The sequence below is a fragment of the Onychostruthus taczanowskii genome, unplaced genomic scaffold (genome assembly GCF_017590055.1).
Source record: "Onychostruthus taczanowskii isolate IOZ18803 unplaced genomic scaffold, ASM1759005v1 scaffold174, whole genome shotgun sequence".
Taxonomy (NCBI): Eukaryota; Metazoa; Chordata; class Aves; order Passeriformes; family Passeridae; genus Onychostruthus; species Onychostruthus taczanowskii.
The window spans coordinates 680,382-706,283 of NW_024498951.1; the positions used below are offsets into that span (position 1 = coordinate 680,382).

Sequence of the window (25,902 nt, forward strand, 5' to 3'; positions counted from 1 at the left end):
AAATGCCATTTGCCACTAAATTAACAGGAACTTCTCTTATTGCGGTGCCACAATGAGCAGCTGTAGGATTGAAGTCCAAGAAAAAACCTATCAGAAGAAGCTCTGGTTTAAAAAAAAGGTCCTGCTGAGGTCTCTGAGATTCTCTCCCAGGGGAAATAAGCTTGTTTGCCTGGTGAAGTTAAAGGACTGATAATAAGCAGAGGAGTATTTATTACTGCAGTGTGTAAAGATGTATGCGTATACATATATAGGTATGCAAAATAAGTAGTACTTACTTCTGAGCCTAAATTGACTAAATGTGAAGGAAGCCAACTATGCTGGCAATGCCAAAGGAAAGTTTAAAGATAAGGATTAAAAAATAAAGAAAATTAAAAGTAAAGTCACAAAAGTCTTCTTTTGCAACTAAGATGCCGTCTAGCTCATGCAAAAGGCATGCAAGGTTATTTCCAAGTTTAAAAAAAAATCCTTCCTTAAAACACTAGTCTCTAAATTACTTCTACAGCACACCATGGCACCTCCTCAATTTCAAAAAGCAAAATAATGTCCTCTGGGGGAAAAAAAATTTTAGTCGATGTTGTTTTCTAAACTGTATCCAAAAATTCATTACAAACATGAAAGGCAAAAACTGCCCATGCAGTCCAAATATGAAAAGTGCTTTACTTCAATATTTAATCTAGTAATTGTCTCTTAACATACTTATTTCACTATGTCCTTGTCTGTTAAAAAGGTCTTCCTTACTCTCAGAAACGTATAGATGGCTCCCAGCAGATTGTCTGGAGATGCTTGGAGATATTTATATACAATTGAAGACTTTTATAAACTGTTATATCCACAATGATTTACTGAAATCTGTGGGAATTCATGTAATCATTTAAGTCTTCTTGTACAGATACCAATTTTGAGCCTACTTTTGCAACATGAGGATGAAAGAATGGTATTTTTTCTACCACAATCTCCTACACTGAGATACCAGTCTTTCCTCTGCTTCTTGTTGTCATTTATTTTTGGCTCCCAAGTCAAATCTCACTGAAGCAGTTTATAAAACCTGAGTGTGGAGAGAGACCTCTATATTACTAATCAATGACCACAATCACCTATTTATTTCTAGTCTTTGGCCTAGTGATCTAAGTCCAGGCAGAATTTATTCAGTGAAAACTCTCTGTAGGCCCAGGATACCTGCATTTATAGAACACAATAGAAAGGTGACCATGCTGATCATCAAATCCCTTACAAGTGATAGCTTTTCTTCTGCTCATTCTCACACTACAGCTGCTCTTATTCTCCTTTTGAGAAGGCATTTGTCCTGAACAACAATCCTTAGATGCATGCAAATATGAAACATGCTGCAGTCGAGCAAACTACATGAGTGAAATCTCCTTGGAATAGAGGGTGGTGGATGGGTTTCCAAAATGGTGAGGGCTGCCAAGTTGACTACATTGGACCACTGCCACAAACACACCAAAGCAAGAGCTACATACTCACCATGGCAGAGGCAACAACTGTCTGGCTGTAAGCATGCCCTGTAAACCATTTCTACACCTTGGAATGCCATCTCAGATCTTGAGAGACACATTTTGTAGCAACATGGTACACCAGAGGGAATTGAATCAGATAATGGGACTCATTTTCAAAATAACCTCAGAAAGTCTCGGGCAGAGAAACACAGCATTGAACGGATATATCACATCCTTTATTGCCCATGAGCCTCTAGGAAGATTCAGAGGTATATGAACTGCTGAAAACCATATTAAGACCATTAGGTAAATAGGGCATGGAAGCACTGGGATGCAAATTTAGCAGAAGCCATTTGGCTGGTAAACACTAAAGGATCTGCTGACTGCCCTTGCCCTAGCCAAACAAAATCCCTTCACACTGTGGGAGGAGATATGGTCCCTGCAATACATAGGGAAGTGGCTGGGGAAGTGTGGGTTTCTCCACCACTAAGACGAATACATTTGTGGGATTGTCTTTGCCCAATGATCTAGATGTACTTGGTGGTTAATGACTTGGTGGGTAATGTGGAAGGATCAGGTGACATGGTGTGTGCCTCAAGGAGATTTAATCCTCGTGGAAAAAACATTCTGTGGTGTAAATTGTATGTTGCAGGAAGTAAAATAGCAGGAGTGACATTAACTGATGAAGAATGAATTTTGTGAGGAGCAAGGAGAATGCAATGACCAGGCCAGGCTGGTGTTGGTGCTCAGTGATCCAGTATACCATTGGGTCCTGTCCTGACCACTCATCTGATGGACTGAAGATCTGGAGGGATGAAGCCCATGAAACAGGAAAATAATAATAGCTATCTGTCAAAGAGCAGGGGACAGTAGTTAATGAAAATGTATGTTTGGTAGAGAGATAGTTTAAGGATGTAGTTTAAGGTGTGTGTGTGGGTAAGAAGGGGTTCCAGAAATGAGAAATAAATACAAAGGAACAGTCAGAAGATACATTATTTATGTGGGATCTGAGTGCAACATAAATGGTATGGAATAAGGGGTGGAGGTTACAATGGGTCTGGCTGAGCAGGAGGTCATTTCCCCTTAATAGCTCCCACAGTGCTGCTGCACTTTGCCCTGATAATTGGAAAGGTGCTGATAACACACCTGTGTTCTGGCTATTGCTGAGCAGCACTGGCACAGCATCAGCGCTGCCTCTCCAACATTCCTCCCTCCATCCAGGGGGCTGGGGGTGGGCAAGATCCTGGGAGAGGACACAACCAGACCAGCTGACCCAAACTGACCAAAGCCATATCCTGTGGCATATGATGTCAGCTCAGATATAAAAGCTACAAAGAGTACTATAACACAGCAGTGTCATGTCTCAAAGTATAACAACACTCTTAATAAGTGATGAGTGTCTTTAAAATAGTATTTCCAGAAAACTCCCTGATTACTCAAAATGAGAGAGAGAGAGGAGAAAAAGCTAGGATTCCATGAGGAAATGAAAAAGAGGTTGAATCAGTTCACCTGCTAGAGTTTCACTGTGGTGTACTCACCTCAATCACTTCAGGCTGGGACATCATGGACGATGGCACCAAATCGGTGGGGATATCCATGGTAGCTCAAAATGCCCTTGCTGCTCTCCTTGCACTGTTCCTCTGCACCAGCAAGCTTTTGGTAGGAACACAGAAGCCCTTCCTCAGACTGCAGTCATACTGATATTTACTCCTAACAGGAAAGAAAAAAAACCTGTTGAGAATAACAAGAGAACTGGGTAGCCAGCCAACATCCAAGATCCTGGGCTGCTGCAAAACTAGTCTGGGTTTGTACAGCCCCACTTGCTGACATGACTGCTCACAACAGATTTGCAGGAGAAGTCTCAAAAGGTATACTGGAATTTGATCCAGAATAGGAAAAAAAAAAATCACTTGACAACACAAACTAGACTCACACAAACTGAAATCAGCAAGAAGGCTAATGCACAGATTGCTTTGCCTTTGCAAGAAAATATGGTTACCTACAGAACATTGGAACTGTTTTGACACCCCCCCCTCCCAACAAAAGGAAAAATAAATCTCCACAAAAGAGTATTCACAGAATTACTCACTGGACTTCAGAATACATTAATTCCCTCAGTTCAGTGATCACATGAACTTTCTTTGTTAAGAAAAACAGCTTACACGTTGTGACTTAAAAATATGACAGCCTTTTTTCCCAGGTCGCCACAGATGTGCAGTACATGAATAAATCAAACTGTAAAATTTGCTCAGCTGATTCAACAGAATGAAGTTATCTCCATAGCTATCATGTTTATCAAGGTCAGTTTAGCTTCCATATGTATGTTGTTTTCTTGTGTGCAAAGAGGTGGAGGGGGAAACCCCTGTAAATGTCCATGATAAAAATTCCATTTAAAAATTCTAGACTAAGACAACTGCTGGCTTTTTCCCTTAGTGAGACCAGACACATACAACACAACCCACAAATTAGTCACCACAGAAAGGATTTTGGAGAGACACATATTGCTGTCTTCATCTGTCACTTCCTATTCTGCAAGTCATGGCAGAAATCTACTCATGCAAAGTGTAACCAATATCCAATAAACATATCAAAAATTACTCCAAACTTCTGTGGCATTTTTCAAACTGAGGACATGCTATAGTTACACAGACAATGCCAGTAACTTTCCTGGCTATAAGTTCATTTTTTCAAAGGCAACACTTACCAAGCCAAGAAAGAACAGATAAGTGCTGTAGGAAAGTTATGCTCCACATGCTTTTCTGATTCAGTTACGTCTTTGTTTTTGGTCTTGTTAATTTAAACTCAGCCTTTGCACGCCACCGTGGAAATTATTCCTCCTTCTTAAAAAGCATCATCTTGAAATGCCTGCTTCACATTTCAACACATCCCCACATGCCTTACGTCACATGTAGCTGTCTCATCTTCCAAGCTCTAGGATCACTTTTTCCATTTTTATATAGCTTTCCAGTGACCCCTATTCTTTCCTACTCAGTTCTGGCTAGTAACCTTTCATTCTTTCCACTCCGTGCTCCAAATTTCTTCTCCTATACTCATGGGGAGGGCAGAAAACGGAGCTGCAGCATCTCTCCAAGACAGTCTTCACAAAGTAAAAGAACAAACACAGCCTTCAGGCTTCCTGTTTTCTTTAAAAAATGAGAGTTGAACTAATTTTTCTATGGACAGATGAGGGAAATCTATAGCATCAGCTTGGAATTCTGACTTAGGGAAGCTTCTGCAACTTGACAGTGATTTTCAGTAAAGCTCTATCAACAGCCTGAAATCCTCAACCAACATATCTCATCAATGTCTTTTGAGCTGTTGCAACTGTAACTTAAATATGATCTCAGAAGACATTTTTTTCTGTTCTTCTCATAGCATGCTTAAAAGCAGCAGTTTCAGTGCACCTACTTTACAACAGTCATTGTTAGTTTATTTTAAAATCTTTTCTCTTAATTTTGTAATACTGCCACTTTTGGATAATGAAGGTAGGGAAAAAATTACAGTTAAAGCTGACTTTAGAGAATACTGCCTGAACAAAAACCAAAGGTATGCTTAAAATTCTATCTGTCAAACAAAAAGGCAAGAAAACAAACATTTTTACTACCAAGCATCATAAAGAAAAAAAAAAGTGAAAAACTAAGAAAAAAAATCTGAAGTCTGTTCAGCTCATAGTGTAAAGTACTAATTGATCCCAGATGGATAGGTCCTGTAAACTCATCAAAGAAAATAAAGCATTTGAACGCCATGTAAAAAAGTGAGATAGTAAGAAAAAGATCTCACACAAATGTCACACTTCCGGATGTCGCATCTGAATTTTTTCCATCTGAAAGTATTCATTTGGCATCACTTGCCTCTGGCAGCCTTCACTGAACAATCCTGTTTGCAATTAATTCATTCAGCTCACAAATAAATGCACCACTCCACCATGGCAGCCTTACCAGTCACAAAGAAAAACTAATGCCATCCAGGGAAGAGCAACAGCAATGACGTGTCCTGCCTAGCATTTCATTTTACTACTTGTTGAAGTGATAAAAACACACAACAGGTGTTTTTCTGCTGTCTCAACTTGAGATAAGACCAATTTACTAGAAACAGCAATGAGATAAGAATACAAACAGTAACAGCAACAATATTAATAACATAAGTATACATACAGAAGGTGATTTACATGCAGGAGTGCTCAAAGACGAACCCGGTACCATGCTGCCCCTAAGATGATGAACCATGCACAGACCCTTTATACCCATGTTTTTCCTCCTGACTGCAAGCCCCTCCTGTTTCATGGAAGCAAAATTCCCTTACTTCCAGCCCTCTGTAGTGACCTTTGGGACATAGAACAACCACCTAGGCATGCCCACAGGGCTCCAGACTGACCGCTCGCGGCTACTGTGAGAAAATTAATTCTGTCCTGGCCAAAAAACCAAGCACTATCCACCCCTTAGGCTATGCCATCTACATCATGCCCCAATCCTACACCTTCCAACTTTACACACATATGTATATGGTTACACACAAACACAGGTATCATTTCCACAGTCAGTGGCTGTCCCTCCAAGATGTCTGTTGGGTTCATTTAGTCCATGACTGTGGGCTCTATGAGGAACTCACAACTAATGTATCTGGAGCATCCATACTCATTGTCCTTGGTAGTTATGGCATATAGTGGCATCATTCAGCAACCAACATTACAGACTCTTCTCACCCAAAAAGCAAATCCTTTTGAGGTACACACCATTGTTCCCCACCCCTCTGCATTATCCAAGTGCACTCAGTCCTTGAACAAAAACAATCCCATGGATGGGTTTGCCTTTTCTTGAGGAAGCACTAGTCCAAATTGTCTTCCCTTACACATTTCTCATATCTACCACAGCGACTATATCCCCTTCCACAGTACGTGGAGGTTTGTATTGAGCAGGGCCAGCTTAAATAGTAGAGCCTCTAGTACAAGAGTCTCTAGCGTTAACTAACCCGGTGGCCTTTGCTAAATGTAGATGCCAATGTTTGAAGGTCCCACTACCCGTTGCTTTCAATGTGGTTTTTGGCATTCCATTGCACTGCTCAATTTTCACAGAGACTGGTGCATGATAGGGAGGGACTATGATAAACCCACTCAATCCCATACTCTCTGTGCCAGGTGTCTATTTTTGAAATTACTCCTGTTGTCAGACTCAGTTCTCTGGGAGGTACCATAACTCCAAAGGACTTGCTTTTCCAGGCCCAGGATGGTGTTCCGGGCAGTGGTGTGAGGCACAGGGTAGGCCTCCAGCCATCCAGTGGTGGCTTCCACCATGGTCAGCACATAGTGCTTGCCTTGGCTTGTCTGGGGCAGTGTGATGTAGTCAATCTGCCAGGCCTCCCTGTACTTGCACTTGGACCACCGCCCACCATACCATAGGGGCTTCACTCTCGTGGCCTGCTTGATCTCAGCACGTCTCACAGTCATGGATAACTTGGGAGATACTGCCATGGTTAGATCCACCCCTAGATCACAAGCTCAACTGTGTGCTGCATCTCTTCTCTGATGATCAGAAGTATTATGGGCCCACTGAGCCAGAAGTAATTCTTGTTGCCAATCCAGATCCACTTGAGACGCTTCAATCTTGGCAGTTCCTCCAATTGTCTGCTGTTGCAAGTTCTTCACAAGCCTGACTTTTGGGTGCATGACTCTACAGCACACACTTTTACAGCAACTCCTGTACCCAGGCAGAGATGTCTTACCACAATTCAGAAGACCAGACGTGTTTCCCTCTGTGCTGCCAGCTGTCTTTCTTCCATCCTTCCAGCTGTCCCCACAGAGCATTTGCCACCATCCATGAGTCAGTGCAGAGATAGAGCACTGGCCACTTCTCTCATTCAGTGATATCCAAAGCCAGCTGGACACCTTCAAGCACTGCAACTTGACTTGATCCAGCTTTTCCATCAACTTCACAGCTTGCCATACAGGACTCCACAGAGCAGATTTCATTTTTGACATATCCATAAGATATGGCACAAATTGTCAATAAATAGAGAATATAGCCTCCCATTTTCAGGTAGCTGATAATATGGTAAGGTCTCCTCAGCACACCACCACTATCTTCTCTTCTCCTCCGCTTCTGATGATAATCTGAAATTTTTGCTTTTGTTCCAGTCCATGATTACTTCTGGTGATTTGGATTTCCTATCTGATCTTGCTGTATGATCAAGCGCAACCAACTTATTCCACATGGCATCAGTGGCATGAGGTCTGGAAGGGACTTTCCCTTTGAATATCCAGACCAGTACTGGGCAGCCAGGGTGCCAGGAGGAGCTATACTTTGGCACCAATCACTTCTGAAGCACCTGAATCTCCTTCATGAGCTTCAAAAGCAGATATGCTTTTTCAGCCAGGGTGTAAGATGCCTTGGATCCTTTGTATCACTGACTTCAGAACCCCATGGGTTGTCCTTGAGTCTCTCCAGGTACTTCTTGTGAGAGATTCCAGGAAGGTCCATTCTCCCTGGCTGCAGTGTAGCGCACACTTTTTACATCCTGTCTCATCCTGACTGGCCCAAGGGCTACTGAATGAACAATCTATTTTTTAGCTTGTCCAAAAAATTGTCAAAAAATTTTTCTATGTCACCTGATAGAGAGGTGACATAGAAAGGAAGGTGACTCTAGTCTAGAATATGGATCCTCAAAAAAAATCCAATTACTAAGAAAGTTTGTGCTTCCTTCTTGCTGGCTAGTGGGGACATAGCTGCTATTTAATCAGCATAGCTGATTTTGTCCACTGGAAACTGACAACATCCATCTTGTCATTTTACTCCTAAAAACTGAATTTCCTGGGCAGATCCCTTAAGCTTACTTCACCAAAAGCCATGATACCACCAAAACATAAGGACAATCCAAAATAATTTAAGTTGTTTTGAGGACTATATTTAATGCAGGTAGCTCAGTGTGTGCAGGTTGCAAGCTGAGCTACCCTGCATTTAGTGTATTCATCAGTGGAAGTTGTTATGATCTTTACAATTTCCTCCCAATTGTGCCCTCTCTCTGTTCCACAGGGTTTTGTATCTGCAGCTGAGGATAACCCCCTGCACTCTGTTCAGTACTTAAAAGAGCTGCAAGAAGGTAATAGCTGTGATTCAGTATTGGGCAAAATAAGCAGAAAAGAATAAAAGAGGAGATTTCCAGACAGATGGTGCAGCCCATTGTTGTACACTTGCCCTAAAGTTCTTATGAACAACAGTGAGCAATTTTTTTCCATTTAATGAGACTCCCGTCTCCCCATCAAATTTCTGATGTCTGAGCAGAGACCTTTTCTCTTGCCTCAGCAGATGCACTAGTTTGGTAGCTAGCACAAAGTTAACGGTCCCAGTCAAACTTTGCTGATAGGGTGTGTTTGAATACACATATTTTACAGCACAAATTCTGCACATTGGTTGGTATCAGCCTGGCTCTATTACCCGACACCACTCTCCAGAAGGCAAGATAAAGAAAGCCATCACATCCACTATCTATTACCATGGCAATAAGTACTGAAATAGATCTAGTATATGGCACTGATTAAACATGTTCGATAGTGGTGATGGCACTAATCAGTATGCCTTCCGACCAACTACTGTCTTAAGTTACAATGTAAGATGCAACAAAAAGTACATATTCTATCACCATTTTCATATGCTGTTAAAACCAGGTGGGGCAGTGCTCTTTATCTCTTTCATGACTCATCCCTGATAGCTCTCTGAGGGATATCTTCTGCTAATGGGCCATCAAGGTCTCACTGCATGACTCCTAAAATTACATGATTCCATTGTGAGATGCTCTGCCCACGGGGAGGAACCAAGCATTCCTACCTGGACATAATCTGAGGCATGAAACCCCAGAGAATCTACCACTGGATGCCCAGAGTTCAAGACCTCCACAACCACCACTGGAGCAGGATCACCACTTCAACAGAACCACATCCACCATTTAACTGGACTGCTATCACCACCCTGACCAACAGGGTGTCAGGTTGTATTCTGACTCTGTCAGTTTAGGCCAGTGTTTTCTGCCTTTATTTCAATTTTCCTATTAAATTGTAGCTCTGACTTGGAATCTCTCAGTGGTTCACTGTCAAATTGGTACAACTACCAACAAAATGCACAAGTTACACCTTTTCTTACAGCACATTCAACACCTCCACTGTCCTAGTGAAGACCAGTTCTACAAATATGTCCACCCCCAAAGCCTTCCTGTCTGCTGTTTCTAATCACTGGCCAGACTGCTTAAAAAAACTACAGAGCTATATCTTCTCACCCATTTGGAAGCACTTCATAAGAATGAATAAATTCACTGTGAAAACGTACTTGTGAAGTATTGCTGAGGGGTTGTGGAAGTCTGGAAGGGGAGTGCCAAAAATAAGGGACAAGCTCACTATGTTTCCTGTGCTGGCTGCAGCATAAGCCCCCCCTGGAAACAGTCCCTGCCAGTAAAGCCAGACATTTCTTGAGTCTAACTTCATTGTCTAGAAAAAATAGAATGGAATTTGCTAACATATGAGAAAAGGTTTAGATACAACAATAGGAAAACTCTACCTTGCAAACACTGAAATAAAAACAAAACCAAAACCCATAGTAAAACATACCTGATTCTGTCATTTTCTATTATCAAAATACTTTATTTTTTGCAACTGATACTTTTGGTATTAGTTACAAAAAGTTACAAAATTAACAAAAGTTACAATATGCCCTAAGAAATTGGCCAGATTTTAAAGTTTAAGACTAAAGATCAAAGACAGACTGAAGGTACAACAAAACTGAGCTTATTTGTTCACTTCTGCAGAAGAAACTGAGATACTCACAGGAAACCAGGTGAACTTTTCATGCTGCTGTTGGATTAGCATGCTATATCGGGGCACAAGCTCTTATATATGCACCAGAGACAGGCAATAACTACATGGAATAAAAGATGCTTATATAAACAATACGTCATCCCCAAAACATAGTGCATATATTTACCCAAACCACAACTCGAAATCAGTTTACATCTAGAAACATTTTTCCATCAAATCCCTGTCTCTGTGGAGGAATCCCCTAGGGACCTACTAATTTCTTTGCAGTTGTCAATAGTTAATTCACGTTGACATTTAATGTAAATTCCTTGCAGATATTGTTTAAGAGATCAGAATTTTCTCTCACAGTCTGACAATGTGATTCCTACGGCATCAATTTCTATCCAGGCCGCTTCTGCTCACAGAACTCCTGCTGTTGATGAAGCATTGCGCTGTTTGAGCATAAACATACCCAGAGCAATTATTAAAAATTATAATTTTGCAACCTGACACAATAAATACACAACACAGAAAGTGGCTAAACAAAATATCATTGAGGCTTAAAAGGGAGGGGAGGACAGGGAAGGAGACTTGCAACAAGAATAATGTAGTGTTTTAAATGTTTCACTGTCACAAAAAAAAAAAAAAAAAAAAGTGGTGAGTGGATTTTTTATGTTTTGTTTTGGTTTGTTTTTTTTTTCTTGTTTTTCTGGTTTTTTTATGTACAAGTGTGTGTTTTTGTAGGATTTTTTTTTCTTTATTTTCAGCAATCTGAGCACTCAGGACTTTGACAACCAGAAAAACAGGACAAAAAACTCTCCCAATTACAGATCAAACCTAATCACTGAACATGTCAAAACAGGTAATGCCTACACCACTGCTGCCCCTTCAGAATGACAGTGTCCTAAACAATGTCTTGGAAGTGACAAAGAGTCAGGGATTTTATTATGGTTCCATGCTATGGTTCCATGTAAGTAATACATTTTATTATGGTTCCATGCTATGCTATGGTTCCATGTAAGTAATACATCTGCTTTAGTGTTGGTATGATGCCTGCTTTGATTGCAATTTGTCAGCCAAAGCAGGCATTAAGCTTAATATTAATTGCAACCACCTCTTTAGCCATGAACAGCATTAAAAGCAGGACAGCAGTATGTTTAGCTCTCTATCAGCTTTCAGATTGCTTAACTGAAGCAGTATCAGCTGGCCAGAGCACTCAGCTTTTATTTAAGCAAATCAAAACAAAATAACAGACAACACCTTGGAAAATTTAACTTCAAGATGCCCAGGTAGCTGAAAAGCATCCAACAAAAAACCTCAAACCAAAACAAACATGAGAGCTCACTTAAAGTTCAAACTAAAATGCAGAAGTCCAAAGTGCATTACTAACCAGAACAAAAGAGAAGAAAAGAAACTCGTGTTTCCAATATTCCCTTCTTCCTTCCACCAAATCACCTACCTGTACACCTCAAAGACTTTTAGACTTTTTAAAAGCTGCTGCAGGGATGTTTGCAACATCCTGGGGCTAAAAGAGTTTTCCAGTTTCCATTACTTCAGTCTTTACTTTCAAAATACAGCTCTTAGCCTTTCTTAGGTAAGGAAAAAAGATTAAGAATTCAGTAGTGATTTGAGGCTAGAAATTTATTTCTAGACAAATTTTAAAAACTGCCCTTAGATTCAGCAGGACTCTTCCACAACACAAGGTTCCACAGAGGATCTCAAATCTAATCCATTTGCATTCACTGTGCAGTCTGTGCTTCAAACAAGAAAAAAATAATTACGTCATTCAAACCTTTTTGAATAGAAACTCTGTGGCTAATCTGGGGAAGATCATTGTTCTGGCCTCACTAATACAAGTAGTACAAGATTGCTCCTAAGGCTTCCCATGACAGAATAGAGCTTGCAAGTTCAGCAAAGATGCCCCAGGCAGAGCCTCCTTAACCAAGCTAAATAGTTTCACGAACCCTGCAGAGGGAGTGTGGTGTGAAACTGTCCTCCTTCCCCACTGTAAGATCAGGGAGATGATCTGTCACCTTAATAATTTATCACACACTGAATTAATTTACAACAATAAAATAGTACTCCCTCAGAGAAATCATCTGCTGTCACAAAGAACATGGTTCAGCAAAGATACCTTCACAGTGACCCCACCAGGGCAAGGTTAGAGAGCCTGCTCACATCCCCAAATGAAAGCGGAAGAGCAATCTGAACGTATAAAAGGACAGAAACCTCTCTTCACAGATTTTCAATGAAAATAGCCAAACAAACCAGTAGATAGTACAACATCCTCAAGCCTTTACCCTGCAGGGTAATCTTTTCCATATGCCACTCTAATTTGCTTCATACCCCTTCTGAAGATGACAAAATCAGACTGACCACAGTCACGACAGGGGTTCCACCAAAGGGCAGACAGCTCAAGAGTCTGTAATTAAACTACACATGTCTACCTTTCTCCTTTATGTGCTCTGAGGTCCCGCCCCAGCAAGGACCTCCAGATGATCTTAAGTGAGTAGATTATTCCCAAAATTACAAGCTGTTATTCCTTCAGAAATTGTTTTTGTCTTGGAGTTGTGTATTTTGTTATTTTGGGCTTTTTGGAAGGAAAAGAAAATGCCATATTTTATTAAGTGACAGAAAGCATACTTTGAAAGGACAAACCCATAGGATATGGCATTGTAATATGTATAGTCATGAACACATTCACCATGAGTTGTGTCAGTTATGATACAAACTGGAGTCACATCAGCAGCAGGCTAATCCACCAAGTTTCTCTGCATACTGATGAAGAGAAATTTACCAAAATAAAAGAGACACACTCCTAATTTTCTATTAACATCTTAACTTTTTTTTTGCTAGTACTGTCATGACTGTGCTCTCAAAAACTGAATCATACTCATTTTCCTTGCTAAACACAGAATACCTTTTCCTCTGCTACAGAGTGAGGCAATTAATCTCATTTGCAGTCAGACAAGACTTTCACTTATTTTATGTAGTTGTCCTTTTCCAGAATCCTTTCCGTACTTCCCTGACCTAGGTCAGTTTGCACCATCCTGTGCAATTCTCTCACTTGCTAAACCTCCTTTCCTGATTATTTCCATATTGTATCTATTCCACACCCATCTCTTGGGGAGCATTTTGTTGCTGTTTTCTGAACCCAGAATGATATTTCATCTTCTCTTGAAGCCTGTACTTCTCTGAAAAGTGGAACTTTGTCTGAAAATTCAAAAAAAGTTCTGTATGGCTTCCTCAGTTTTCCCATTTTCCTGCAGTTTGCCCTTTAAAGCCAACACATTAGTCTGCCTCCCCATTACTATCCAGCACCTTTAGAATTATTTCAGTCATTATCTAGTTTCTCCTAATGACTTCCATAAGTGTTTGCATGTTAGGAATTGCTTAGAGATTATTGTTACTTTGCCACTCATTAAGGCTGGAGAACCTCTTCCCATCCTCTGGGGGAAAAGAGCGAGCATCTGCCTTAATGCAAGGGATGCTGGCTGGTAGATGCATGTCTCTTGGGAAGCATTAGGAGCTTCTTCAACACAATGAACAGATCAGTGTAAAAATAATCACAACAAACACACAGACACACAAAAATTGCTTTAAAACATCAGCTACAGCACCATCTTCAAGAAACAACTGCAGCAGCAGCTCCACAATGTGGTTTTTTTTTTTTTTTTCCTTAAATTGGTAAATACTGGAACAAGAAGATATCCCTGAAAGTGAATTTTTAATTTTTGCATTTCAAGTAAAAGTGACTTAAAGAACTAGAATAATAATTAATGCAATCATATGATTTCAACATTATCTCACTACTTTAAACTTCCAGAATCACAAGAAAATAAAGATGAAAAATACAGCTAGACACCAGCTCCAGAAGAATAATGCCAATCTGCTCAGGCTTAGGAAAACAAGTCACTACAATATGGATGGTCTCTCATTGCACAATGACAATGAAGCTGCTGTCATGTGACTGTATTTTCAAAATATACACTTTCATCATACTGACATCTATAGTACCAAATACTCCTAAAAGAAGTAATTTCAAAACAGTTTCTGAAACTCTTTTGAAATTGTTTATTTCTGCTGACAGACATGAAATTTGAACTAGCTAATGAAGAGGCAGAAAAGTTCAAAGTAACCATAGATAGCTCATAATTTAAGATACATTATTAACTGTTGCCAGCACTGTGTGCACATGTGTATATAAAAGAAAGTATGGTGTGTGTGGTGTGTGCTTTTGTCCTCTTCTGTTATTATTAAAAAAAAAAAAAAAAAAAAAAAAAAAAAAGAGAGACAGGAAAAGAGCAAGGAGCTGTTCATTAAAATTATTCTGAACACTGGAATTGCAAGGGTAGTGGATATAATTTAGCTTCAAATACATTCTCATTATTATTTTGCTTATTAATTAATATAACTAAAGAAGATAACAGTGGGCAAAGGCTTTTGTATCAACTTTATTAATGACATAGCTGCAGGGATAGAGTGCACCCTCAGCAAATTTGCAGATAGATACCATCCAGAGTGACCCAGAAAAGTTTGAGAAGTGGGACCATGGAAATCTCATGAGAGCAGGAACAAGGTGCATGCACATGGGTCAGGACATTCCCAGTACCAGCACAGGCTGGGGGATGAACGGATGGAGAGCAGCCCTGTGAGAAGGACTGGGGGGTGCTGCTGGGTGAGAGGCTGGACATGACCTGGCCATCAGCACTCACAGCCCAGAAAGCCAAATGTGTCCCGGGCTGCATCCAAAGCAGCGTGGGCAGCAGGGTGGAAGGGGATTCTGCTGCACCTGGAACCCTGCATCCAGCTCTAGGGTCCCAGCTCAGGAAGGACATGGACCTGAGGAGATGTTGAGAGGGATGGAGCACTTCTCCTATAGGAAATGGCTGAGGGAATTTGGATTGTGCAGCTGGAAAAAGAGAAGGCTGCAGGGTGATCTAATTGCAGTCTTCAAGTCTTCAAGAAAAATAGAGGGACTTTTTACAAGAGCATGTGGAGAGAGGACGAGGGGGAACGGATTCAAACTGAAAAAGAGTAGATTTGGATTATATTAGAAAGAAATCCTTTACTGTGAGGATGGTAAGACACTGGCACAAGCTGCACATAGAAGCTGTGGATGCTACATCTCTGGAAGTGTTTATGGTCAGGTTGGATGGGGCTTTGAGCAACCTGGTCTAGGGAAAGTGCCCCTGTCCATGGTAGGGCGTGTGGAACTAGATGATCTTTAAGGTCCCTTCCCAGCCATTATATGATTATGATTCTGGCTATATCAGAAATCAGGATGTTTTACTCCAAACTAACACTCCTCAGCAGAAAAAGCACAAGAACTTAATCTTCTAAACAACTTACAAAAAGAATTTTAATATTTGTTTCCAAGAAGAAATAACAAATTCAACACTTCCGTGGATCAGCAACAGAGACTCCATTTGTAAACTCCACGTTTTGTTTTAAACTCAGAAAAGTAGTAGTAGGCTGGCACTCTTCTGGAACAAGTTTGTATTTAAACATTCAGGCAAATATTCTTTTGCTAGATAAAAAACCCCATCTGGATGATAACAAAATGTCAGAATTCTCAAGCAGCTTTGAGGGGGGCCAGCCTTAAAATGAATACTTCCTTTTTACCCCACATCCACAAAACAGATGTTCAATCTTCAGGCAGAATAAACCACCACAAAATACAATAATCTGGAAATGCTGAAGCCAAGGAAGTTCACAATTAAGCACACCAAAACCGAAATCCCAAATTACAAAGGCACCACCTCAATATAGATCTACATGTGCCATGACCAATGACACAAAAAGTTTATCTGAAATAGAAATTTGCCAATTATTCCCTCCACTCACAATATAATGTATTGTTATACATTAAAGACTGTAAGGCAATAGATTAACATGGTTCAGGCCACCACTAATGCAGACACAGGAACTATTTATCAACCCCTCAAACCAGCAATAACAGTCATGCTCTTTCAGAAGTATTTATGCAACATCTGCATTGGTTCAACTGACTGTTCTCCAGACACTTTCTGCTGGGCTGTATTTTGCAAAGTTAACCGGAATGAAGTTTGAAAGAACTTAGAATTAACAATAAGAAAGAATTATCTTAATGACCGGATTTAATTCCCTATTCTCATGTCACTGCTCTTTCCCAAGGCCACAAACAAACTTATCTGATGGACAGCAGTGACCCAGAAATAAGATCTTACCTTTGATCTTGTTAAAATGGAGGGGGAGCAAACCCAGTAGCTCAAGACAACAAAAATCCTAATGTTGTCAAATGAAAGGGAATTACTTCTTGTCCATCATGCAAGTATCAGGTGTGCTCAGAACAATTCACCCAGAATTTGTGAATCCCTGCTGTAAAACTGGGGCTGGTTACTAATTTCTTGGCAGAGGTCGACAGGGCTTCCTAGCACTCAACACTCTGCATCATGTTCCCTGCTGTCTACAGTATGCCAACTCAACTGGTTGGACTTTTTGTGGAATAGTTTTTATGGATGATCAAGAAGTAACACACTTTGCAAAATACCCTTGGAGCAGCAGCAGACTGTCAGGGATGCTTAGTAGAGAACTGCAGCAGAGTACTGGGTTTTGGCCTTGGGTAGCTTATGCTGATCATTCTATGAATTCAAGATTTGTAAATGCAAAGCACAACTGAAATATGCCCTGAAAGGAGAAATATGAAGAAAACACCAAGACTTCATCACCTTTCCCTCTGATCCTTCCCCTTTCAATTATCAAGTGAAGTGTAAAGCAACTTAGGCTGCTGGCTATCTGAACAAGCAGGTAAATACAGAGGATTAGCTCACAGCTTGACTAATTCACTTTAAGAATAGACTTGGATTAACTCTGAGTTGTGTTTAGCAGACAGGCTCTTAGTGCATGCAAGAGGTCACATGAATTAAGTAGGCTGTTGTAAATTCACACCATACTTCAGTGATTATTCAGCTTCTCTGACTAGGTCCTCAATATATACAATGCCCAACAGAAACAACAAATATTCAATCAGAATATTTGGGAGATGCCACAAATTCAAGTGAAAACAGAAAGCCAGGAGGCAGAATGGAGTTGGTGTAAAAACAGAACAAAACAAAATCCTATCCTCTAACACGTATGATGACAGAAAGGTTAGTGTCCAAGCACTATCTAGTCTGTCTCACCATTTTTTAGATAAATTCCATTTGCAGCTATTTTAAAGAGTAAGCAAGACAAAGCCTCAATTCTAGTAGACAAAAGCACAACTGAATATCAATGGATTATTCTTAAAGAAAAAAGAAAATAAGAACTAACTAGTAGTTTGCCTCCAGCTCTTCCATTGGAACTTGGTGCACATTAGCATGGGTACAAACTTAAAACACATACACATTTCAAAGCCTCCTTCAGACAGTTTTGTAACAAAAGCATAAGCCATAAAGCATTACTTGGGAACCACTAAGACTATTTTGTGACCACACAAATAAACTAAGAAGTTCAAGGGATCCAGGCCACAAAAGGAGAACGTACTGAAATCCACCCACAAACCAGACTTTTTAGGCATCTCACAATTGCACACACCAGCTGTGTCTATGACACCAAAGCTTGAGGCCCATGCACAGCTACTCTCATCCCCGACATAGCCCCCTTAGGCATGCTGCGTCTGATTTTCAGCCTCCCACAACTGAGTGGCCTCTCTTAGGTCAGCCAACCTTATACTCCCCTCTCAGGAGATCCCACCTGGACTGCTGCATCCAGCTCTGGATCTCTGAACAAAAGGAAGAGCGAACAAAAGCAGAGAGGGCCATAGAAATGATCAGAGGGCTGAAGCAGCTCTCTTATGAAGACATGCTGAGAATGTAGGGTTGCTCAGCCTGGAGAAGTCAAGGTTCTGGGAAGGTGCCTTATAGCCCCTTCCAGTACCTAAAGAGGGCTTATAAAAAAAGTTGGAAAGGGACAAGTGTATGTAGTGATAGGAAGGGGGTCATTGACCCAGAAAGAGGGTATATGTCAATTAATATTAGGAATAAATTATGTAGCGTGAGAGTAATGAGACACAGGAACAGGTTGCCCAGAGAAGCTGCGGATACCTCAATCCCTGGAACTGTTCAAGGTTATGCTGCACAGCACTTTGAGCAACCTGGTCTAGTGGAAACTGTTCCTATCTGTGGCAGGGGCTTGGGACCTAGCTGATCCTTAAGGTCCCTTCCAACCCAAATCCTTCTATAATTCTATACAAAAATGCACTATGGCATGCTGGCAGAACGGACAGTGTTTTGGAGTAACCCACTGCCTACTACTTGGTCAGCTGCTGCCTTCAGTCTTGCAGCAGCCTTCTTCCAAGGTCACTCCACTTAACCCAATAGGCAACACTGCCAGGTGAGAAGGAAGAGTAAAGCACCATAACTTGCCAAGTCCTCAAAATTTCCCACTACAGCAATACTGGCACCCCCGTCTAGTGGAGACACAGCTTATACAAGCAGGAGATGACACTTGCAGGATCTTGGGAGGAAAGTTAAGCAAACCACAAGAGGAACAGTCAGAGCACAGGAAGACTTCTGGTGCACTTGCATGAGGCAGATGTATGGTGAGTGCACATTTGGGTTTCCTACCAACTAAGAAATGTCACCTCATCTTGGGAGCTCCAAGAAAAGTCAGTATTTCTCACCCTCCTTTCTCACATGAAGCACGAAGGAGCAGGGTGTGGCTTCTTTGCCAAAGCTGTTCCTGCACTTTTATGCCAGTTTTCTGTGGGAAGAAGTAACTGTTTTCACACAAAAATTATACCAAAGATCTCCACATAGATCCCCTCCTAATATTCATAACATATAGAACTGAAAAAGCTGTAAACAAGTCTTTCAAATAGAACTTGGTCATAAAAATCTGGGCAACTGATGGCAAGAAACTCTGTGGAAGAGACATTGGGAATGGGAATATGCAGGATCATGGCATAAGCCTTTGCTCAGGCATATTATTTTTAAGGCATTTATGTTTTCTAAAATCATGTAATTCACTCCTGTCATCAGATTGTCATCAGCTTGCACATCTCCCCCTGAATTTTTTTCCTCTAGGCTGAATCTCCTAGGATTCTTTTGCATGTGAAACTCAAGCAATCCAAGGCAGGAAACAGAAACACACTGTACTTCTTGGAGAAGCAGGCATTAACCTATGCTATTCCTATCAACTGTTTGCAAAACTGAATAATTCTAAAGACCCATTTTTGGTCCATTCATTAATACCAGGATTGTTCTGATTATAGTAATGCCCTGAAGTCTTAGTTTCCAGTCCCACTAGCATGGGCTTTTTAAATAGGACACTAACTGCTGTAAACAAGAAGCTAAAATACTAGGGGAGCAAACACTAATTCAGAAAAGTCTTCTTTTGTTTGCAAGGTTTCTGTACAGGGAAATACACTGCTCTGAGGTAAAGTTTTCAGTAGTTCCATCAAAATATTTAGGTGGAGCAAAATAATCCTGATATGCTTCCTAGCTGCATTGGGACAGCTCTCAAAGCCCTGTGCAGAAACCATGCCCAGGGCAGCTCAAAGATGCCTGGATCATTTCCACAGAACTGCTCTCCGTGTATGACACATTTTTGGGAGGAACAGAAAGGAAAAGGAAAGACCAATAAACTCGATAGGCATTTATAACTTTCAAGTACAAGTCATACTCAAGATGATACTCCTTGAATGCTGGGTACCTATCCACACATCCATTTCCCTAAAGTTTTTTGTCCCACTGCAGTATCTCAGGAAAATTATTTGTGAATTCCATTTGCTTGGCAACAGGAATGAAGGGGCAATGACCTATTGACACACTGGACTTGTGTCTGCAGGAATGTAACAACAAACAGGAAGACACGTGGATAGAAACGGCTGAAAATCCCAATGAATTCTTCACTTCCCAATGAATTCTTCAGGCTTTGCTCCTCAAACAAATATAATGCTTATATGGATGGTTGACATAGGCTCAAACATAACTCCTAGTACATCCCAGTGTCACTGTGGCATACAGGACATCATGCTCTTACTAGTTGGGTGGCTCATCCCAACAAGACAGAAATTCCTGGAGACATTCTCAGATGGATGCAGGGAATGTTCAGGTTATCCTCCTGCACTACTAATTTACCAATACAACATACAAAACTTTAGCAGGGCTAAAGACACCTTCCAAGTGCAATAGTCACGGACAGGCAACACAGTAGTAATATAGACCTTGCTGCACTTTACTCTCCTTTGGGATTGACAAGTTTATCATTATCAGTCAGAATTTATGCTTCTGTATCTAGCATTCCCCTACCAATTTCCCAAATGCCTTTTACTTCAATAATTAGTTTTATATATTCAAAGTCAGCATGCAACTACAGAAATGTGTCACAAAGTTTACTCCTTTAAGCACAACTTTAGGCAAGGTAGCCAAATTTCCCCTTTACATCCTACGTTATAGGTTCACTACCACATGAAACCATTTCCACTGCAACTCATAAGAAGACTGTACATATCTAGTAAAACTACTGATCCAGTCTCTACACACAATCACTGAAAACACACCCGTCACAAAAGGCATTGAAACAACAACTCAGTTATGCACAAAAGCACACAACTGACTTATGTTAGCAGGAGTACCAGTGAAAGAGCTCAGGAGTGCCCAGATAGAACATCACGCACACATACACAAAGCCACCCTTTGCTACTTCACATTCAGTTACAAGTAACTGAGAAAATGGTTAGTAACACAACCATGAAACCTTGAAAGTTCCAGGACCCCAGAAGTGACACCACTGTTGCAGTAACAGATTGTGAAAAAACACAGTAACCACAAGAAAACAGATCCCACCAAGAGAGTCAGTGAGTGCCTAACACAGGCGCGCAAACAAAAAAATACTGACCAAGGTAATGACTACCACAGGCCCTCCTAGGGCAAGGCAACATCTAGGGAGGGACAAGGCGACCTTTTCCTGACACTTCCATTGGCTTGAAGTACTAGCCTGCAGTCCTCCCCAAGGTCTCCTGCCACCAGCCACCCAGCTGACAATTTGACAACTCTGACAATTTGCTTCTCCTTGATCCAAAGCAGCAGGAAGGTAGGGGTGCTCACCACCCACTGGGCTTCTGTGTTGTGAGCTGAAGGGACAGCGACTGTGGCCCTGGTGCCACCCCCAGAGCCTTCCACCCCTCCTTCAGCCCTTCCACCTCACTTGACACCAGCAAAGCTGATTCAAACTTGAGCAGCAAACAAACTTGAGTTTTCTTCTGCACAAACGCCCTGGCTGTGGATGCCCACATCCTGGCTGGCTGAGGCATGCTGTCCTTCACACATTGCAGCTATGCAATGCCACCCCAGTTCCCTTGCTCTGCCGCCAGCAGCAGCTCAAAGCTTCAGGACATTGTTTAGCAGATCTGACAACCACAACAGGTCAAAAACAGACTGTGCTATCAAAGACTAAACATTTAGTGAAATCCAGCAGCCACAGTCCCTTTATCAAAACCCCTTCACAGTAGACAAAACAACACTTGCCACACTTGAAAGCTATGTAGCTATGAAAGCTTCAGAGTTTATCAGTCTTTCTCCTTTCCCACAAACACCAACCTGAAGTATTACCACTTTGAAAACAGGTGTGACCTGTACATCTCTCTTCTCTGCTTGTATTCCAGGAAGTCTTTGCTAGAGCTCATGTTCAGCTCACTGCTATTAAACAACCACCCACTTACTCAAAGAAGATACAAATTTCTCTACGCTGTAAACATTCAATACTCATCCAACGTTTATTGCTGTAGCTAACTTCTTCTTAATAAAAAATGGATACTACTTTAGCTAGATTTTTCCACCCAGGGTGAAAACAACGATCCTCAAACGGCAAAAGTACTTCTAAGGAAAACTTCTGCTCCCATAAATAATGAACCAGCACCATTTCATATCAGCCACGCCCACCCTAAAAAGATGGGGAAGAGGGAGGGAAAGGGGCTTGCAATGAAAAACAGTATGCATTTCCTTTGCCAGATTTTTACCACTCTTACAATCTCCAGCATTCTGTACAGAAAGATCTTGCCTTTGATGTCAATCCAATGCTTTCAGGCTTGCTCCTGCAAGCACTGCAATATGCAATACATTTTCTAGCTGGCAAAGAAATAGATGTACTACATTAAGTGCCTGTGAAATCCATCCTACTCCAAAGGTCACTGTGGCATGCAAATTCCTACAGAAAAGCCAGAATGGTCTGTAATATGGCAACATGAGGCCTACACTGAACTGAGAATTATCATACATGACTATCAAAGTCATAGACATTTTTTCCAGCAGTTTCAAAAATCCACTTCAGAAGGTGTTTGCCTCTTAGTCAGAGTCAGAAGCAAAACTAGAAAGATAATATTGGTCGCTCATATTTATCACCTTTGTATTTTTAAAAAGAAAATGAGAGAACCTCTGAATTTTGTCTAGAGTATATGACATGGAAGCAAAAAAAAAAAAAAAAAAAAAAAAAAAAAAAAACAAAAAAAAAAGCAGTTTACATATAGTTTTCTGCAATACAGTAGTCCCAAAATATGTTTCCTTCTAAAAAAGATCCAGCTTCCCCACTTTTGCAACTGAAGGCATTTTTTGTGCCACTGATCCACACTGCCTACCATCATTTCAGCAGCAGACCACATTGCAATCTATGAGTGGGAAACAGTAAGGCACAATGCTTTGCTCCTGTTTCCCCAGCAGCCAAGCCACCATCCATCACAAAGTCCACCAGCACAAATCTTCAAGGCACTTGGAAAGCAAAACACTCTGCACACACCCCCGGCCAGAACCCTGTCCAGGCTATTTATCCTGGGAGTGGCTGGAGGAGGAGGGATGTGGCTCCCTCTCTCCGGCTGTGCTGCTGGCAGGGGCAGGCATGCCTTACCCAGACTCCTTGAACCACAGCAGCCCCACAAGTCTGTGGCTGTTTTTGCTTGCCAGAAACAAAGGGAGAAGATTCACTTTCTTTTTAAGAAGAAATACATCTTTACTTCGGGGGTAAAGGCACCAATGCTCTCCCCTTTATATTCAGTAACCTAACTGCCTACAGTATCCGGGTCAAGAAGGACCCAGATCCAGTAGGAAATCAGGACAGGACTGAAAAAAACATGGTCCACAAACTATTCCAGGCTGTGCCTATCAGGAAATTCTGGACACTTTGCACTAATCCAAGCTAGGCTATTGTTATTCTGTAGAGAAATACAATGCCTTAACAACCTCAAAGTTGTTTGTCAAGAGCTTATAAGAGAAATGCCATGGTCATGGAGTTGCCATGCAAGATGGGGACACACAGATACTACACAACCCAGCACATAGGCTCTTTTCTGGTGCTCAATGATGCACAAACAGAAACAGTATTTCAACAGTTAGAGACACCAGTCATTAAAAAATGAAAATTGATCCTAGAGTGCAACCTTCACTCAAACAATAACCAAGATTTTGCAAGCCAGGTGTGCTGTTAATCAGCTTGGGAGTGTGGAAAGTGTGTCAGGCAGTCAAGAAACACCAGTGGAGGAGAGGAGGAGAGGTCTGGGCACATGAAGATAGGCCCTTCTCAGAATTCTCCCCTACTTTCAACAAAAACCAAACCAAGGTACCAGACATTCAGATGTTCACTGTCATATATACCAGTACATCAACAGAAGTGCAAGAATGCACAGGCAATGCTTCCACATGTTTTAAAGAAACTAAGCTTGAAATGTAAATGAAGAAAACCAAAATTCAGGTTCCCTGACATGTAAGTAGAACAGCAGCTCCCATTTCCTTGACAGAACTTTCTTCTCCCCAGGGAATAATTTTGTATTTCTGTCAAAGCAACCCATCAGCCTTGCACCTGATCCAAAGTCATTCAGTGCCAAAACAGATTTTTCCATTGACATTTATGGACCATGGTTGAAGCCTTAAGCCTCTGCTCTGGCTATGAAGAAAAACACATGGGGGGAAAACAAGAAGTGTGTAAGTTCAGCCCTAATGCAGCACTGCTGAGGAGTGCCACATCTCTGCAGTATCACCTCGTGACACCTGAAAAAGTCAAAAACACATCAGATGCTAGAAAACCCCTGCCAGCTGAAGCCATTACTGCCTCAAGTCCCTCACAATCAAGCACTTCTGGAGAGCAGCGTTCTCCCTTCAAATTATCAAAACTCCTAAGGCAACAAATGAGGACCTTACCTAAATTGAAATCAATCTTAAGGAAAAGGAGATGGGAAGATGGAAAAAGAAAAGACATACTTTATTTTCTCAAAAGTTGGTTTTCTTTTCACCCTACTAAACTGATAGAAAAAATAATACAGCCCATTGTGAAAGATGAAGCAGTGAAATGCCCAACATATAAAGAACTAATCCAGTAACTGAAGATGCTGGAGGGATCACATATTGATTGCTCTATTCTTCTTTCAGTGAAAGAGTTGTATGTATTTTTCCCCTGGCATTATGTGTAGCAGGAGCTCTTCAAATACCCCATTTAGATGATTTAAGCTGAATTTAAGTGTCCCTTAAATTACATGCACTTTTGGTTCTGAAAGGGAGGAAATTGCACTTACGTAGCAAATTCTAATTTTGTGAAGGAAACAACAGTGAAAGGACAACTGCCACACAGTACCAGTTACCACTCCCAAATTCTTCCTCATATCCTTGAGCATTACCAAGACCATAAGTGACGGCCTGTGAAGAGTTCCCCACTCAGCCCTGATGGCAAAAGAGCTGCATTCAATTACCTCTGCATCCATATGATAAAAAAAGCCAGATACACAGCAACAGTGCTCAGTAAGTGCTGGCAGGTCACCACCTAGAGGTGCTCAAAGCCAGCTCTTCTGACATCTGGAGAAGGCAGCTCACCTCTCAGAGTGCTCAAACTGTTGGTTATTCAAAGAGAAGACAGTGGTGGTGTTCTAAAGGAATAAAGTGCTCAGAAGAATTACTTGCCTTTTGATTTGAACCTCTGAATATGAGACAAAGTAAGCTCAATATGGATAGGCCACTGAGAAACAGCTAACTATCTATGAACGTGTTATTAAGGGCTCATCACAGTGATATCAAAGTGAATCCCATGTAAGTACAAAGCAGAGCAAAACACTTTCTTCAACAACCTCTCCTGGATTCCCCAAATAGTTTAACTGTGTGACACTATAAAACCCAGTTAAAGACAAATTTTTCCCCATTTTTAAGCAGGGAAGGAATTATATTTTAGTTACAATCTTCCAGAGCTACTGATGAAAACCACAAGACCATAAAGTATTTTTGCTCACAATGATAAGATTGTCTGTTACACGTGGAGTTCACATATTAAAGCTGGGTACGCAGTGTAGCATTACTTTAATTTTGCATTTTCCATGTGTTTCATCTCAAAAGCTGTTTAAGCTTTTGACCCTCAATATTTGTTTTGAAGAGCAAAGGAAGAGAAAGCAGACCCAGCCAATGTTTTCCTCTCTTCAACCAGCACCACTACTGCTAAGTTCTCAGAACAAGGTTTATAGCAGCCAAGGGTCTAACTACTACAATCTGTAATAGGGAGTGATAAAGACAGCAGCACACTGATCATGCAGCAGTGTTTCTCAGTATTCCTAAGTAACAATTCCTTGGTTATTTGATGTACAAAAAGGAAAACAACCACCATTCATGAACAACTGCACAGGATGAGACAGCATCAATCTATTCTGGAGCAAAATAGCATTTAATTTTGTGTGGTTAATAT

At 41.0% G+C, this 25,902-nt stretch overlaps 1 protein-coding gene across 2 annotated transcripts in view; it reads right to left on the reverse strand.

The window, feature by feature from the left end:
• LPAR1 (lysophosphatidic acid receptor 1) overlaps positions 1 to 25,902 on the reverse strand; it is a 68,706-nt gene that overhangs the window by 41,216 nt on the left and 1,588 nt on the right. For both annotated transcript variants that reach the window (XM_041400198.1, XM_041400199.1), the window contains exon 2: positions 2,993 to 3,164. In XM_041400198.1, coding sequence (XP_041256132.1) covers positions 2,993 to 3,052 — 60 coding nt within the window. In that variant the 5' untranslated portion in view covers positions 3,053 to 3,164. The remainder of the gene's footprint in view (positions 1 to 2,992; positions 3,165 to 25,902) is intronic.